At 38.6% G+C, this 18,313-nt stretch overlaps 1 protein-coding gene across 4 annotated transcripts in view; it reads right to left on the minus strand.

Annotated features, from left to right (window-relative positions):
• The window catches only part of WDR41 (WD repeat domain 41), a 169,181-nt gene that overhangs the window by 8,564 nt on the left and 142,304 nt on the right, over positions 1 to 18,313 (minus strand). For 3 of the 4 annotated variants that reach the window (XM_070045151.1, XM_060295916.2, XM_030846243.2), the window contains 6 exons: positions 17,124 to 17,186; positions 13,440 to 13,550; positions 7,388 to 7,572; positions 4,125 to 4,246; positions 3,203 to 3,291; positions 2,113 to 2,246 (listed from right to left, as the gene is read on the minus strand). In XM_070045151.1, coding sequence (XP_069901252.1) covers positions 2,113 to 2,246; positions 3,203 to 3,291; positions 4,125 to 4,246; positions 7,388 to 7,572; positions 13,440 to 13,550; positions 17,124 to 17,186 — 704 coding nt within the window. The remainder of the gene's footprint in view (positions 1 to 2,112; positions 2,247 to 3,202; positions 3,292 to 4,124; positions 4,247 to 7,387; positions 7,573 to 13,439; positions 13,551 to 17,123; positions 17,187 to 18,313) is intronic. The other variant, XM_070045152.1, reaches the window with a different exon arrangement.

Raw genomic sequence — 18,313 nt, forward strand, 5'->3', positions numbered from 1 at the left:
GTAAGAATAGGAAAATGGAATGTTGATGAGAAGGCAGCATGCATCCTATGGAGTAGAGAGGAAATAAATGAAAAGGATGAGCTCTTTGAGGGAAAGAGTGAAATATAGGAGAGAAATAGGATGCAAGTTTTCTAAGACATAACTCATACATTTCTGAAGATAGCAGGAGAAGGGCTCAGCTGATGATGTAGGAGTGAGGGGTGGAGACCTAGCAGAGCAAAACTCCTCAGGAGATGGAAAAGTTAGTTAGAATTCAATAAATACAGGTAGATAGGACTAGGCTTAGAGAGTAAGGATCAAAAGAAAAAAGGAATGAGAAAATTCAAGAAAGAGCCAAGATTTTTTTAAAAAGTAATTAAATGTCAACACTTCCACTCAGGAAAATTTCTAAGAATTGAACACTTCCATACAATGACAAATGTGCCACACCATTTAAAAACCTTTAATAGGTTCCTACTATTTAAAACATAAAGTCCAGGGACTTCCCTGGTGGTGCAGTGGTTAAGAATCCACCTGCCAATGCAGGGGACACAGGCTCGAGCCCTGGTCCGAGAAGATACCACATGCCGTAGAGCAACTAAGCCTGTGCACCACAACTACTGAAGCCCACACGCCTAGAGCCTGTGCTCCACAACGAGAAGCCACCGCAACGCACCGCATCGAAGAGTAGCCCCTGCTCGCCGCAACTAGAGAAAGCCCATGTGCAAAGACCCAACACAGCCAAAATAAATACATAAACTTTTTGTGTATGTATGTATGAATTTTTTTAAAAAGTCCAAACTCCTTAGCCTTACATTCAGTAATCTGACCCCAAACTACTTTCCCAGCTTTATCTCCTACTGTGTCCATTCATCGGAACACAGTCCTCCAGCCTAGCCAACCTGCTCCTTGCCACCAAGTAGATTCTATCTTTGCCCTCCTGTCTACCACATTCCATCTGCACAACTCCCAAAGTTAAAAAACAAAATGAAAACAACTGGGCTACCTGGCAGAGGAAGGCAAAAATGAGTAAGATGTAAGTACCCAAAATCAGGGAGCTTATGGTCGTAAGGCTATCTTAATCCTACCTAAGCATCAAGGTTCAGCTCATATCCAGGACCATAATATTTTTATATTATATCTCTTTGTAAACGCCAATGTCTAGTGTAGTGCCTGAAATACAGGAAATGCTAATAACAAGTGTTGTGCTGTTGCTTCTAAGTATAAATGCACTTTCAAATGAAAAACAATTTGTTCCTCCCTGGCTATGAAACAGGGAAGAACAATTTAAGAAACTCATGGGGCTTCCCTGGTGATCGAGTGGTTAGGACTCCATGCTCCCAGTGCAGGGGGCCTGCAGCACGCGGGAACTAGATCCCGCATACTGCAACTAGGAGCCCGTATGCCACAACAAAGATCCCGCATGCCGCAACTAAGACCAGCACAGAGGGAGGGAGGGAGGGGGGAAGGGAGGGGGGAAGGGAGGGGGACTTAGGGCTCTCCTTATACTGTTACCAGTTCCAATCATTTCTTTACCTCGACTGGTCTTATTCCTTCTTCATTACAGGCAATAATGCCTATAGTAAATATTAAAGTATTTGAATATATTTATAACAAGTTAGAACTTTATGCATCCTATAATTCTCAACTATTATTTTCATATATGCACAATGACAGTCAAGACACTGGGTTTTACTAACGCTAACAAATTATTATCCTCCAAAGGGAGGTAAAAACAGTACTGTTCATGAATTTGATAAACTTCCCTGGAATTAGATTCTATGAGGCTTTACCTCTACATACATAAACACAACCCTCCATGTACCCTCTATTTACTACTGTTACATATTCAACATTATTCACACCATCCTTATTGTCAGCTATCTACATCTCATAAGTAATAGTAATTAAGCGATTTTTTAGAAGCAAGACATCCCTTCTTCAAATCATTTCTCTGTAAAGAGAGATCCTAATGGCACATACTATATAACCTATCCCATTCCATGTTTAGATTCCACAAAAACCTACAGATAAGAGAAAGTTTAGGTCTTTATGAGACCAAATGAAAGAAGAGCAGTGAGATGCAAAAAGCAGGAATTCCCTGGACATTTATATGCCTATTAAAAATAATACCTCCACAGATGATGAGTGTCCAATTAAATCGCCAATAAGCTCTAGTGAACATGAAGTGGCATTTTCTTGTTGTTTTTTAACAGGGTGGCTGGCTTGTTTATTTACTCTTCCAAATCCCCACATGTTAAAAAAACCTAGAAAAACACAGCCATTTCAGTCATTTTCGAAATTACTGTGCTCTTTTCTTATAATAATAATCTAAGATCAGAAAAATAAAACTTAAATGCAAAAAGTGTTCCCCACTTATTTTAGTCAAGGGCTTAGTGAGCAGATGGTACCAGGTACTATACTAGGGTTTTTTAAATATGTTACTTTGTTTCCTCTTAGCTACCCAGGTTTGTTGCTCATCTCTTTTTATTGTCCCTACTCACGCACTGGTGAAGGTGTGTTAACGTGAGGAAAAGGCAATGGGAATCAAAGAGGAGAGAAATGAAAGGCCTGAATGGCAATGAGGTGGGGCGGGGGTGGGGGAGGTCACAACTCAGATTTATCAATAAAGGGTAGGCAAAAAGCAACATAGGGATGTCCCAGAGCAATGCCCTATGACTTCAAATAACCAGAAGAAATTCCAGGGGTACCAGCATCTAATTTCTTATGCAAAGGCTGCTAACTAACAGGGATTTTGTTTTTCAAATCAAACACCTGAAAATCAAAGAGTTCATGAGATGATATACAAAAATGTTTATAAATAAATTGAGTTCTATGTTAATGATAATGCTTTAAGGCTGAAAGAACTTTGACACCTGATGATACAAATTCTGTCTGTATACCAGACATAATTACAGACAATATAAATGAGTAAATAGTTCATTAGGCCATTTAGTCAGTCAGATTACCAGGAATAATAGTTTCCCCTCAAAACAAAAAAATCCTAGTTGACTTGAACTGAAATAAACAGGTAGTTCTACAGTAAAGCAATATTTAAATGTGAATCCTAGATCCCAATTACCAAATGCTTCATGTAAACATCTGATGCTTATTTGGAGCACACTGTATATTATTTTGTGGTTACATACCACTGCCTTTCTTCTGTCTTGCATATGAGAAAAAAAAAAAAAGCAAGACTACCTTTTTGAGAAAAGATACTCACCTGTTGGTACAGGTTCAGCTGCAAGCTGCTGTTTTTCTCGTAACTCCCAAATGCGTACACTTCCATCTTCTGAGCATGAGATTAACTGCCTGTCAGAAGAGAAAATCAGTGATAAAAAGAGCACCATGGAAGGCCTATGCTAAATTTGCAGTGAAAGAAATCAGTGGAGCCCGCAACTGCTTTTATTCAGCTCTTGGCAGGAGCCAATAAAAATCACAATTTATCAATATGGCTTTACAATGCAAAGTAAAAGCACTCCTCAAGAAAGGCACACATTATACTGTTACATTGGTTCAAATGTTATAAATATGTATCATTTCCATTTTTAAAAATGCATTCAGGAAACAGGTTACGAATTACAGTTTCACAATATCCTGAGAAGTCTCATTCCTTCCTCTCACGGTATCTCTTCTCAGGGCGCCTCTCACTCTAAAAGTATCCTGCATAGAAAATAATTCTATTTCCTTCATATAATTCATCCCTAGAAACTCAACAGCCAAATCTACCCTGAGGGGAAAGCCCTCAGTTGGCAGCCTTAGCCAACAGGAGACTACCATTTAATTGAAGCCGTAATCAAACACCACCACCAAAAAGGTGGGTTTGTGGAAAATATAAAAAGAAAAATTAGTACACAGTCAGTGCCCAAAAGTCTTTTATCTTTTAAAATAAATACCGAATTTTAAATTATCTCTTCTTATAATGAAATTCAATGTAATTCATTTGAACCTTGCTTCTTGTAAATTTCATAATATAATGCCACCAACTCTTCTGTTAAGATAGCCATGGGGTATTCTCCATTTCCAAAAGAACATAACAGGTCAAGCCACGGAGCCAGGTGACTTTGCCCCTTGAAAAATTACACTGGTGGCCCTGGGAACTATGCATTTCTTTCACCTGTTACAGAACTGACGGAAACTTGTACCTGTTTGGAAGTTTGGCAACGTGCAGGACATTGGAGTCATGTGCAGTTTTCTGGCAGGCAATCACACGCTTCATTTGAAGGTTATAGACGTATAAACCCCTTCCAACTGCAACAAATACATTCTGGCGGGGGGAAAGGGGGGAAGTTCAGTAATGGGCATAAAACTAGTACTTACCACTACCCGGTGTAATAGATTTCCAGGCCTGGTGTGAGATCAGAAAGCCATTGTTACCTTCCCTATTCCTAGCCTTCAGCCCAAATTATTGTACTGCCCTCTGAAATCCAAAAATATCAAAGCACAAAGGAAAGCTCAGCATTTAGAAGGTGGAAGGACACAACTGCTAATACAGAGAAAGCGTTGTATATTATACCCCACAGCATCGCTTTCTTCCTCGTTGAAATGTGACAGAGAAAGGAGCTGTGGCTGACAGACTGGCCTGCAGTGGAGGTGGAGCTGCTGAGGTACAACCTAGGTTTTCATCCACATAATACTATATCCTTGGGAAAACTACTTAGCTTCTTTTGCCTGAAAAATGTGAGCAAAATTACTTGCACTCCACATCTTAAGCATCACAAGACCTATAAAGGATACAAAACAGCATATGCTATAGTGGCATATATACAGTGGCTTCACAAAAACATTTTTCCAAATGTAGTATTAGAAACACCTTTTTACTAAAGCAGCTTTAATCTTTTGAAAGTACTTTCACCAATACTTACCTTACTTCAACCTCACAACATCTCATTAATGCAGGAAAAGCTATTTTCCAGAATAATAAGTCAAAATAAAAAAAGATTAATATCACACAAAAATTAAGACGTGAGAGTTTGATATTAGAATCCAGGTCATGTTACTCCAGTCCCTTACTCTTGCCTCATACCATACCACCTAGCTTCCAAAATTATTTTGCAAGTCACTAGACTTCTGGTAGCTCTTGTCTTAGAATCATTCATTCTTACTCAGTTGGTATGCCAGTAGAAAGACCTTTCAAAACTCCTTTTTTTTTTGCCTACCTGTTCTCACCAAAGAATACTTCTCATGCAGCCTCAAAGGCTACAACGCCAACTCAGACCTACAGCATCTCGACCAAAACATGCCCCCCAAGGCTTACCAGAGTTTAAATCTGGAATGATCCCCTTGACCCTCAGGATTGGTATTCTGCATGTAGCAATGCAAGCTGAAGACCAGTGCCATGAGCATTAATGAGAACAGCTAGCCAACTTGCTAAAATCTAGTGTCCTGGGTGACATTCAATGCAGAGAAACCTCAGAAACTAGTTATATGGACCAGGAAATCTGTGCAGAGTTTAAATGATTTATCCAAAGTCACAAAGAAAATTATCAACACAACTAGAGAATTAATAAGCTTTGGGGCAGCCTTTACTCAACAGAATCACTCTATCAACCACTTGTCATCAACAATGAATGGCCTGCCTGCAGAAAGAAAAAAACTCCGATAAAACAAAGAAAATTAGGGAAAAGTGAGTGCTTTATTAATGCTTTATTAAGCATTTATAGCAGTTAATAACACCAATCGAAAATTTTAAGATTAAAGAGTACAAAATGCAAAACTTTAAACACTTTTACAAAAGTGAGAAAAAGGTATCAAATTAAAAATATATATGGGGCTTCCCTGGTGTCGCAGTGGTTGGGAGTCCGCCTGCCGATGCGGGGAACACGGGTTCGTGCCCCGGTCCGGGAAGATCCCACGTGCTGCGAAGCGGCTGGGCCTGTGAGCCATGGCCGCTGAGCCTGCGCGTCCGGAGCCTGTGCTCCGCGACGGGAGAGGCCACAGCAGTGAAAGGCCCGCGTACCGCAAAAAAAAAAAAAAAAAAAAAATATATATATATATATATATATATATATATATATATATATATATATATATATATGGACTTCCCTGGTGGCACAGTGGTTAAGAATCTGCCTGCCAATACAGGGGACACAGGTTCGATCCCTGGTCAGGGAAGATCCCACATGCCGCGGAGCAACTAAGCCCGTGCGCCACAACTGCTGAGCCTGCACTCCGGAGCAGGCTGAGCCACAGCAACTGAGCCCGCACGCCTGGAGCCCGTGCTCGGCAACAAGAGAAGCCACCGCGATGAGAAGCCCGCGCACCACAACTGAAGAGTAGCCCCTGCTCGCCGCAACTAGAGAAAAGCCTGCACGCAACAAGAAGACCCAAAACAGCCAAAACTAAATAAATAATTTTTTAAAAAAGAAAGATAAAAATATATATACATATAAAATTTTTAGGGCTACAACTCTTAGAGATAGTTTCCATCTTTTCTGAGACTACTGTCTTCTATCATATTTACTTTTTTTAAAAAAAATAAAATTGGGATATAAAGAAACTTAATCTTTAGGTATAACAGTGTTCTTTAACCTATTCTTACCCTACTCTGTTTTAGTTTTGTTTTGTTTTTAAGGTAAGAGAGGTGCAAAGAAAGCCAAAACAAAAACAAAAAAACAGACCATGCTCTCCCCATCCAGAACACTATTACTGAATTTTTAAATAAAAATAACAAAACACATACAATTAGAAGATTTAAACAGTACAGGAAGGCACAAAATAAAGTGAGGTAAAAGCCTCCTCTAACCCCTCTCCTCAAAGTTTATAACTCAAACATTTCTTGTGATTATATTTAGAAAAGGAACCCCCATTTTAAACATATTTTCTGAGCCCCTGAAGCTAAAAGAAGAGATGTTCAGATCAGAGCCAAGATTCAGAAATCCATTGGTACTAATCTACTACTGCAAAAAAGGATGTAAAGTGCTTCAAGAGCATCACTGCCAAGGCCTAAAGGATTGAAGTCAATAATTCTCACACAATCATCTTGCCCCATGATGCCAGCAGACTAAAAGAAAGGCATTCCTGAAATTTTTAATTTCCTTTACTGCTCCAGGAAATGCACCAGAATCTTCAAAAGGATTCTTTCTCAAAGTGTTTCTTAGAACAATTTTAAGCATTATCCTCAAATCCTGTGGGAATATTTAATCCAACTCAAAATTTCAATAGGGTTTTTAAATCTGTGGCCATTTAATCACTTCCTTGCCTCAAAGATAAGAGCTAAGATTAAAATTCTTTTTTAAAGCAAGTGATGCAATCTTTGAAAAATATCAAAACATTTTAGAGCACAACGTGAACACACGGAATGATAACTTTCTATAGGATCATGAGATTAAATTTTTAAAATTAGAAATGGTTTATTAAAAGAGACAAGATTATAGATATTTTTCTCAATTTTGTTTTTTTTTTTTACCTCTTCATCCCATGTGAAATGATGAATAGAAACGTCATTTGGCTTTTGACAGAGTTTTATTTCTTGCTGAGTGTCCAGCTGTGGAGATGGGTCCCAAAAGTTGCGTTCACAGGCCTGCACAGTCCAGTCCAGGATATCCCAGATGATGAGCTCTCCAACATGGGAGCCAGTTACAAAACTCAAATCTAGGCAGAGTTCATAGATGTCTCATTATTGACCATTTACCTAAGCTAAACATAAAAATGAATGAACTGCCTAGTAGTATTGCTCTATAAAATCACAATGTTTAGAACAGTGAGGTAACTAGACAAGTCAAACAGGAAGATTATCAGAAATAGACTCAAGCTTACTTAGAAATTTAGTATGTGATAATGATTGCATTTCAATTCAGCGAAGAAAGAAATACCTCATGCTGGACTATTTGGTTAAGTATTTGGGGAATAAAAACAAAAGAACCTTACCTTGGATCATACACAGTGAAGAGAAGCTACACTTCTGTTTCTCCTTTACTCCCACACTCACCACATGCCTGACACCAGATGCGTGGGGTGTTCCCACACCAGGCAATTCTGCGACACCAGCTGAGTGTCCCTACAATTCAACTCAACTTTGACACTGTCTACCTGGATATAGTGTCAGATCCCCCAAGTTAAGGACTCAGTCCTGCAAGACTTCTCCCACTTCAGATACTAACTGCAAATCCAGGTTGTTACCTGTGTTTCTGACCAACTGGCTATAAATCGAAGAGTCCCACATCCCCTCATCAGGTTCAGTTAATTTGCTAGAATGGCTCACAGAACTCAGGAAAAGTTTACTTACTTTATTATACAAGGATATGATAAAGGATACAGATGAACATCCAGATGGAGGAGATGCACAGGGCAAGGTATGTGGGAAGGATCGCAGAGCACGCATGCCCTCTCTGAGCATGCTGCTCTCCCAGCACCTCCACGTGTTTGGCAACTCAGAAGCTCTCTGAACCCCGTACAGTTGGGATTTTTATGGAAACTTCATCACATAGGCATGATCGATGACTAACTTCACGTCCAGCCCCTCTCCCCTCTCTGGAGAATTGCCGCGGGGGCGCGTGGCCAGTGGCCAAAAATTCTAAGCTTCTAATAATGGCTTGGTCTTTCTGGTGACCAGCCCCCATCCAGGAGCCCATCAAGAAAGAGTAGCCTCATTAGAACAAAAGACACTCCTATCACCCAGGAAATTCCAAGGAGCTCTGTCAGGAAATATTAGACCAAATATTAGAACAAAAGATGTTCCTTGTGCTCTTATCTCTTGGGCAATTACAAGAGTTTTAAGGAACTCTGTGCCAGGAACTGGGGGCAACGACCAATATATATATTTTCTGTTATTTCACATATACCAAAATAAGTTTCAAACAGATTAAAACATTAAAGGTATTTAAAGAACTGAGGAAAATAAAGGTGAATGTTTTATGAATATGGAGTGCTAAAAGGCTTCTCAAGGAGACAGAGTGGAGGCTGGGGAAAGAGATATGAATAAACACCTGCTTAGCACAAAATCATACTTTTTTTTTTAAAGATTTTTTTGATGTGGACCATTTTTTAAGTTTTTATTGAATTTGTTACAAAATTGCTTCTGTTTTATGTTTTGGTTTTTTGGCCTCAAGGCATGTGGGTGGGATCTTAATCTCCCTGACCAGGGATCAAACCCACACCCCTTGCATTGGAAAGGGAAGTCTTAACCACTGGACCGCCAGGGAAGTCCCCCCAAATCATACATTTAAATGACAAAACTCTGGGAAAAGTCTGCAATTTAGATGTCGAAATAGGTTGATTATACTTGATACATAAGCACTTCTTAGAAATCACTAAGAACAAGATAAGCACTCCAGCAGAAAAATGCGCAAAGGACCTGAACTGGCAAAACAAGAAATACAAATGGCCAGTAAACATGTGAAAAGACGTTCAATTCCCTAATAATCAAAGACATCTAAAAGCAATGAGATACTATTTACTGACTTGCAAATCGGGAAAGATTATAAAACACGAAAGCACCCGATGCCGGCAAAAGCATAAGGAATCAGCACACTCACGTACTATTCATGCCCTAGTATAAACTGGTGCAATCTTTGCAATCCTTGGTAATATACATCAAAACCTTAAAAAGTTGTAAACCCGGATCTAACAATTCCACTTCTAGGAATTTATCCTGAGGAAAGTACATAAAAGACATATGTGACAAGGCTGTTACACATAGTATTAAAAATCTAAAGGTATCCTAAAACATCCAACTGGGGATCGAATAAATAAATAACATCCACGAAATGAAATAGTTATGCTGTTATTGAAAACTAATGTAAAAGTATGTTATATTAATACAGAAATATATTCATGACATACTGTTACAAAAAGCACACCATATGTATACACATATACATACATATATACACCCAGAAAAACACTTAGAAGGATATGAACCTGTACTTAATGCTGTATGGTAGGATGATTTTCATTTTCATTTTTACATTTTTATGTTTCTGTTTCCTCATATGTATTATTTGCACAATAACAAGTTTTTAAAACCTTTAATAAAAATGAAATTAGTGGGCCAACTAAGACAGTTGACAAATTATACATTTAATAGAAAATGTACAACTGCTGAGACTAAAAACTATCTTAAAGAAATGCAATTTATTTTAATTCCTTTATATTTAGGAGGAACAGAACAATGCACTGTGAGTCTAGAAACTCTAGTTTTAATTTTGGCTCTGCCTGTTACTAGCCATGTGGTTGGTCTTCAGAAAGTCATTTAATCTTTTTCTATCTTGGATTTCTCAGGCATTAAATGAAGATGATTGTAAAAATCAAATTAAATAATGTGTAGCCATTTTAAAAAGACATCAAATGTTATCTTTGAGTCCCTGGTATTATTTTGAGCCCCTGGTATTATTCCATATTAATGGTATTAAAACATCCAGTTACTTGTAATTTAGGAATACATGGATGAGTAATTATGATTTAATTATCCCATTTATCAAATAAACCAGCAGGACAGAAATCTCTAATAACTAGATGAACAATCTCATAGAAATAAAGAATTACCAGCAATCATACAGGTAAATATTATTTTGTCTTGGTTCCAAGTCCAATTTCTATATAGTTTATTAACAGACTCTATAGAATTCTCTCTGTGAAGAATTAAGTTCATTTCTCATCTGTGGAGAGAAACAGGCTCCTAGTTCTAATAGTGGGAACGTTAAGACAGTAGTAATCTTTCCATGACCTTCTTTTCCATCCCTTTCCCTCCTCTTTCCAATCTCACTCAAACTACAAAAGAACCAGAGACGGTAACAAGTGAAGATCCTTCTAGATTCCAATTCTGCATGCGTCATTATAATAGAGTTAACCTACTGAGACCACACAGCTGCCTGCTCTGATCTCCTCCAAGTGTCTGTAATTCATCTTTGTAATAGCAAAGTACCTGAGCCCAGTTAGAATTTTTCACTAAAAATAAAATGCTGGCACTGACCCGAGTCAGTATAGTTTGCTATGTAAATTATCCCAAACTAGTCATTCAAAATGTTTCACACCAAACAACCTCGATGTGTTTTATATATAGGGATGGATTTTCATCCTATGCAATTATCAAAAGTCACTTAGTATGAAAATCTCACCTGATACCTGTCTACCCATCCCTCAGAAGTACTAATACTTTGTAACTACCATACCATACTGTCAGTACAAAACAAGAAAAGGAATAAAATAAAGAAGCAGCACCCAGAGCCTTTTGCCAGAAGAGATAAGCAAGGTTATCTTGTATGTCTGTCTTAGAAAATCTCTGCACAGGCATTCAGACCTCACTGGCAAACCTGGTATTCATTATCCACATTTGTAGGAGTTCTCTGTTGTACCATTCTAAGGTTGCCCTAGGGCCACCGCAATGAAAATGCACTTTTCCTGTGAGTTATAAACCCAGTAACTGGCCACATCTTTCATTCGTAATTGGTGGGGATAAAGAAGCAGGGCTGAAAGTGGAACTGGGACTTGTACAACATAATCATTTCAGGATTGCCAAAACCTGCAGCATGGCAGACGCGTCTATATACGAGGTAAGACTGTCACGATATCATTCTCAAATTTTACCAGACTACTTGTCCATATGTGATTCTTAAATATGCTTTTGGCTTACTTATAGTCTGTAGTGTAATTTTATAATCACGGAATTTATAAACTAAAAAGCACTAGGGGTTTTCTGTAATTTTTATTAACAATTTTTTTTTTTGCTTTAGCTTTCCATTTTCCTTCCCTTAAAAAGCTAGCAAAGAAATACTTGAAGAAAGCTTTCTTGGTTAAACTGTTATAAGCTTCTCTGTACATCACACAGCAAAAGAAGTGCCATGAGGTTAAGGCTACCTCAGGAACATCCCATCACCTTCATTAAGGAAACATGCCAGGTCCTGGTACCAATGCTTCACTTCTAAAATGGGACAACTAGGCATGACCACTGTAATGGCCAAAACATGCTGTGCTTTTCTCAACAGCTTTAGGGCCTTGGAGCTTCTCTGGCTCAGTGTCAGAGGGACTTCCAAATAAGAACCTGCCTTTTGTGCTGCCATCATGGCTAGAAGAAAAGGAGCCCCCAGAGAAAAATAAAGTGGTGCTCCTAATATTATTATTTCTAATAATATAGTCGTCAGAAAGACTTGCAGCTGGGTTGAACAAGCAAATGGCTATTGGAGAGGGAAATTTTGGAACTGGAAGGGACATTCTCACTGATGTATCTGAAAATGTGACTGAACAGCATACAAACGGAGACTACACTTAGTGCTGTCTGTTCCCCTTTCCCTCTGCCTCATGTTTCTACAAAGTATTGCTCAAAAACAGCCAACCCAGATCTCAGATCAGGGGGTGCAGTCCAGTCCCCTTACAACATCATATTCATGGCATCCTTACAGGACCCTCTTATAGTGTCCTCCAGACTATCAAACTGAAGCCACCCAGGAGTCCTCCCATCTGACCTCAGAACACAGATCACCCAGGAAAGCTCTGATGATATAAGGTGTCACTTTATTTGAAAGTGAAGTAGCTAAATCCCAGGATTTGTGGTTTGTGATCCTATCCTGTCATCTGATGTCAGGTTTGGCTCACAGGAGCTAACTCATTAAAATCATTATAAAGCCAAATAGAAAGTCTGGCAGGACTTCCCCGGCAGTCCAGCCGTTAGGACTGTGTGCTTCCACTGCAGGGGGGGGCGGTTCAATCCCTGGTCGGGGAACTAAGATCCCACGTGCCATGCGGCCAAAAAGTAAAAAAAAAAAAACCAACACACACATCCATGAGGAAGGGCAGATATGACCCATTTTCTGCAGACCTTTAGTTTGGTGTTATTCTCTGACTCTTCAATCATAATTACAACTGGCTTGAATCCAGCTCATTCTACTGTAAGTAGAGTGCTATATTTGTACTGTGTGATCTTCCAAAGAGAAACTAGCCAGGACCATTTGCCAAAAAAGTCAAAATGTTGGGCTTCCCTAGTGGCGCAGTGGTTGAGAGTCCGCCTGCCGATGCAGGGGACACGGGTTCATGCCCCAGTCCGGGAAGATCCCACATGCCGTGGGGCGGCTGGGCCTGTGAGCCATGGCCACTGAGCCTGTGTGTCCGGAGCCTGTGTTCCGCAATGGGAGAGGCCACAGCAGTGAGAGGCCCGCATACCACACACACACACACAAAAAAGTCAAAATGCTACCAAGCATTAGTACTGATAGCCTACAACAATCATCCCACAGCTACCAAGCAGCACCTGAGGTAAGTATGCTCTCTCCTCTGTCATCCCTTTTCTCTGCCCAACTCTATTCTTCCCCTTGTGCCTAAATCTAAGACCTAACAATCTATGAAACTTGATGAATTCCACTGGTTTAAACCTCAGAAAATAAAAGACTGCCAATCCCTACTAATTAATAGCATTATTTTCATCATGGTAATTCCAGAATTCTAGAACAAAACAAGACTAAAGTTCAAAACAGGTTAAAAAGTTAAAAAACTTTTACATAATATCAACACGTACACAATGAGCTTACCATTGACATTAACCAGTGAGAGAATATTATCCTGGTGATCAAGGAGGCGCTTAACTTGAAGAATATCCCATCCTAGTGATCCCTCTGTGGGTGCTACCAGCCTGAAAATTACTAAATGAAAAGACAGATATAATTTTATTAAAATGGTCAAAGATTAAAGTTATATTTCTGCTCAAAAACTAGCATTTCATTAAGTGAGAAATACCTAAAATACTGAAAAACCCATCTCCAAAGACAGCCTTGTTCATACTACTTTAAAATATTTCTTTCAAATGCTTGAGATGTTTGAAATGATCTCCTAAAATCCCAAGTGAGTGTGTCCTCAGAGCTCTGTTCCTTTATTAAAACTCTTCTAAACCCACTACCAACCATGAAGCCTTTGAACAAAAAAATGCAAAGTACAAAAGATAATGTGAAACTGCTCAGTGAGTCCATAAATATAGTCTCTATAGACAAGTATTCACAAGGGTCACATATGTAATAACTTTGAGGAAATAAAACAAATATGAATTAGATCAGAAGATAAAAGAGAAGCAATAGGGCTTCCCTGGTGGCGCAGTGGTTGAGAGTCCGCCTGCCGATGCAGGGGACGCGGGCTCGTGACCCGGTCCGGGAAGATCCCACATGCCGCGGAGCAGCTGGGCCCGTGAGCCATGGCCGCTGAGCCTGCGCGTGTGGAGCCTGTGCTCCGCAACAGGAGAGGCCACAACAGTGAGAGGCCCGCGTACCACCAAAAAAAAAAAAAAAAAAAAGAAGCAATAGTCAATTCTAAAAAAGGATTAATAGAAAAATCCTCGACTTCTGAACCAGGATGAGTACTCAGAGCTGATAGCCTTGCTTAGCTATTGATAATAAAAGCCTCAAAGTCACTGCAGCTAGTGCACACAGAAATTCTATTTCCTGTTGAGGGGAACCCTCACATTAGAAAAAGAGAAATTGGTATGGAACATTTAAAACCAAGTACATGGGCACAAGCTTAGTCTTAGAAATAGAAAAGATAGTACATTTAAAGGAATAAAACTTATTTTTATAAGGAAAAATGGCACAACATATTTATTTTATAAGACTAAGTAAAATGCAGAACCTCGTTTTAAAGAATATTTGTATTTTTTATAAATTATTTTCAGAATAAAACCAACTTTCATTTCTTCCTTTTTTTAGCTAATATTCTAACTTCCGTTGAGGCATTAGTGTTGCTTTTATTACTATTTCAATGAATTCACTAATTCATTCAATAAAAATCTCTTATTTTAGAAATTAGCCAGATCGAAGAGGACAATAAGTAGGAGGACAAGTCCAATACACGGTGACAACAGAAATGAAGGCATAGAGGTTGGGGAATCCCAAGCAATTCAGTGTTAACAAGCAAGTGATACAGGACTCAAAGGAAGCAGGAGGGAAATAATGGAGGGCATGATTTGATATGTTGAAAAATCTGGACTTGTAGGCTACTCGTGTCCTTACATGGGTCCCTAGGGCAAAGATTTCTTTCATCTGGAGCAAAAATGAGAAAAAATAAGGACTACATAAGTTTTTTTTATAAAACTAAATGTATTCAATTTAAAGTCCTATTCTTTTTTTCTGAGATCATGTTCTTCATATTTTGTTGTTTAAAACTTATTTTTATAAAATCAGGGTAGTAAATGGTAGTTTGGTTTCTGGTTTGGGATTTTTAATGTTTTCACTAAACAAAATAAAAACTGGCAACTCTATGTTGATCTCCACAAGTTTGACCTTTTGTACTAATCAGAAATTTGAGAGTTCAGAAACAACTGATGTAGGCAATTGGAAGCCACTGAAGCTTTGAAGCTTGCATTTTTTTTTTAAATTAATTATTACTGGAGTATAGTTGTTTTACAATGTTGTTTTAGTTTCTGCTATACAGCACAGTGAAACAACTATACGTAAACATATATCCCCTCTTTTTTGGATTTCCTTCCCATTTAGGTCACCACAGAGCTGAGTAGAGTTCCCTGTGCTACACAGTAGGTTCTCATTAGTTATCTACTTTATACATAGCATCAATAGTGTATATATTTCAATCCCAATCTCCCAATTCATCCCCCGCCCCCTGCTCCGTATACATACATCCATTCTCTACCTCTGTGTCTCTATTCCTGCTTTGCAAATAAGTGCATCTGTATCGTCTTGAAGCCTGTATTTTAGATAGATCCCTCTAGCATCTACTAGAAAATGTATCTGGGAAGCACTAAACTAGAGGAGAAGGCATTTGAGAAGCAGTAGAGGAAGGAAGACAAGTTAGGGGACTATCACAACAGAGCAGGCAAAAAAGGAGATGAGTACCTGAATAGAGCAACAGTACTGAGATGGAAAGAAGTGGATCAAAATATTTACAGCAGCCATCCTCAAAGTATGGTCCCACACCAGCAACCTCGGCACTACCAGAGAACCTGTTAGAACGCAGAAGCTCAGGCCCCACTCCAGAATTAGTGAATTAGGAACTCTGGGAGTAAGGCCCAGTAATCTGTGTTTTTAACAAGTCCTCAAGTCATTCTCACGCACACTAAAATGTAAGAACCACTGAGTTAGAGTAAAACCAGCAAAACACAAGTGATTGACACAGAGGAAAAAGGCAGGGAAAAGCTAGACGTCTTTCCAGGTCAATAAAGAACATGGGAAAACTGAATTTCTGCAAGGAAGGAAAAAGAAAAAAAAAACTAAACACAGAATTATATCTTTAGAAATTACTTTATGAAAAGAAAGAATAAGCATAGGGTCTAGAAAATTACTTCTCAGACATGATTACACACAGAAAGTTCAGTTGAAGAAAGAGAAATGTGACTGCAAAGCAGTAGAGCCTGCAGACAACAGTTTATAAATGGTGAACAATTAACTCATGGCTCACTGGTATCTGCAAACATGCCAACTGATGGTCATAGCAAATCTCAAGGCTGGTCTCTAGAAGCAGCAGCACAAGTAATAGCAAATGCCCTCTGGGCTACAAAAATTCTTCAAGAAAAAAGCAGCTTTTAAGAAGTGTGCTTACTCTATCACTTCTCAGCACCCAAATTTCATCCATAAGGTAATGAACATAGAAGGTTTTTTTTTACTGCAGGCTCCTGTCAGTAAATGAGTTAGCCAACAGTCAACAGCTAAGAAAGTGTCCTTCAAACTGCATGTTTATAATCAGTTAATACATTTACAAAATTCCTGTTGCTATCCCTCCTTCTGCTGTCCCACTAGTCTGAGGGAAATGGCATAAACTCCCCCACAAGAAAATGGGCCCCATTCTGGCTTCCTGAGGCAAAACCTCCACAGTTCCTATCTTAGTGAACTCCCCAAATAATCCTCCTCCAACACTCCCAACTCAAGCTTTTAGTTTCCAGAATGTTGATAGTTGTTTTATGTGGCTAAAGTTTTTGCTAAGTAAGTGTGTGAGTGTGGATCAGCAACAGAGAGGACTGTGGAATGTAAATGGCCTTCTCTAGCATCAGAGGAATGGGGTTACCTTGCCCACTTGGCTATGTTAGACCAAGTGTGGTAAAAAACTGACCTAAGATCTTGAAAACGTCTTGGGTTCCACATCACTTCGACAATCCCAGGAGGCTAAGACTGGGACGGGAAAGATGTCCCTTGAATTAGTCTTTCTGAAATGTGTATACAAGGCTAGTTTAAAATTTTTAAAAAGAAGAAGAAATAAAAGAAAAAAAGAGTCATACTCACTCAGTTCTTTGCCAACTGCTGCCACAACACAGTTCTTAGGTATTTCAATCAAAGCACTGATCCCTTCACAAAAACATATAAAACGAAGGTTAAATTATTTTCTTCATGGATTACATCAAAAACAAAAACATTCTCAGATTTATGTTGGTCATTCCTATAAAGGGGATGGTAACTATAAAGCACGCACAATTTGCTACATCACACTTCCGTGCTTGCTTACATATGGAAAATGATTTTGTGAAAAGTAGGTGAGACCTCTGGAAGACATTATTGATTTAAGAGTAGGAAATGCTCTTTGAATATTTTTACTATTGTGGTGAACTTATTTACCAGGGAACCCTTAAGATAATCATCATCACCATTTACAAGATGGCTAGCTCAAATGAGATATAAAATTGGCATGCTCCTCAATGTAAATTTAAGAAGCCTGGGTGGGCTCCCTGGCAGTAAATGAGTGAGCCAACCGTCAACAGCTAGGAAAGTGGCCTTCAAATAATATGTTTATAATCAATCAACACATTTACAAAACTCCTTCTATTACTAGAATAATCAGGTTCAACATTCCATCACATTTCATTTATTAAGCATACAATTCTAAGTATCTTTTTATAGCTGAATCATGAAATGATTTTAGGGTAACCATAACTTCTATAAGATATGTTACGTTACTTTCTATAAAATATGTTACATTACTTCTGTCAGCAAAAAATATTCATGTATTAGATTTAGAACCACCACATGTGTTGGCAAAAAACCCTGTTTATTAAAAGTTCACTTCTCCATTATAAAATATATGTAATTTTATATATATGTAATTTATAACATATACACAAATTTGGAAAGTATTCTACTCATTTACTTTACCTTCCCACTTGGGGAGTATTTCTGGCCAAAATCTTTTCTCCACATACTGTTTTAACAGTATGTTTCTATTTTCCCATGTTTAAGATGGGGGGATGATGGTGTGGTGGAGGAGAAAGGGGAGGAGGAGTGGTACAAGAAGTAGAAGAGATAGGAGAGCAGGGGAAGGGGTAGCAGAGGAGAATTCCAGATGCAGAAAACAGCTTGTTTAAAAAAATGTTTATTAAATTATTTATGAAATAAAAATACTAGAAACTCATTAATCCAGAAGTAGCAACTTAATACACAGAATCACAGAACATATTGCTGGAAAGGGCATGGATGTCCTG

The sequence above is a fragment of the Globicephala melas genome, chromosome 3 (assembly GCF_963455315.2).
Source record: "Globicephala melas chromosome 3, mGloMel1.2, whole genome shotgun sequence".
NCBI lineage: Eukaryota > Metazoa > Chordata > Mammalia > Artiodactyla > Delphinidae > Globicephala > Globicephala melas.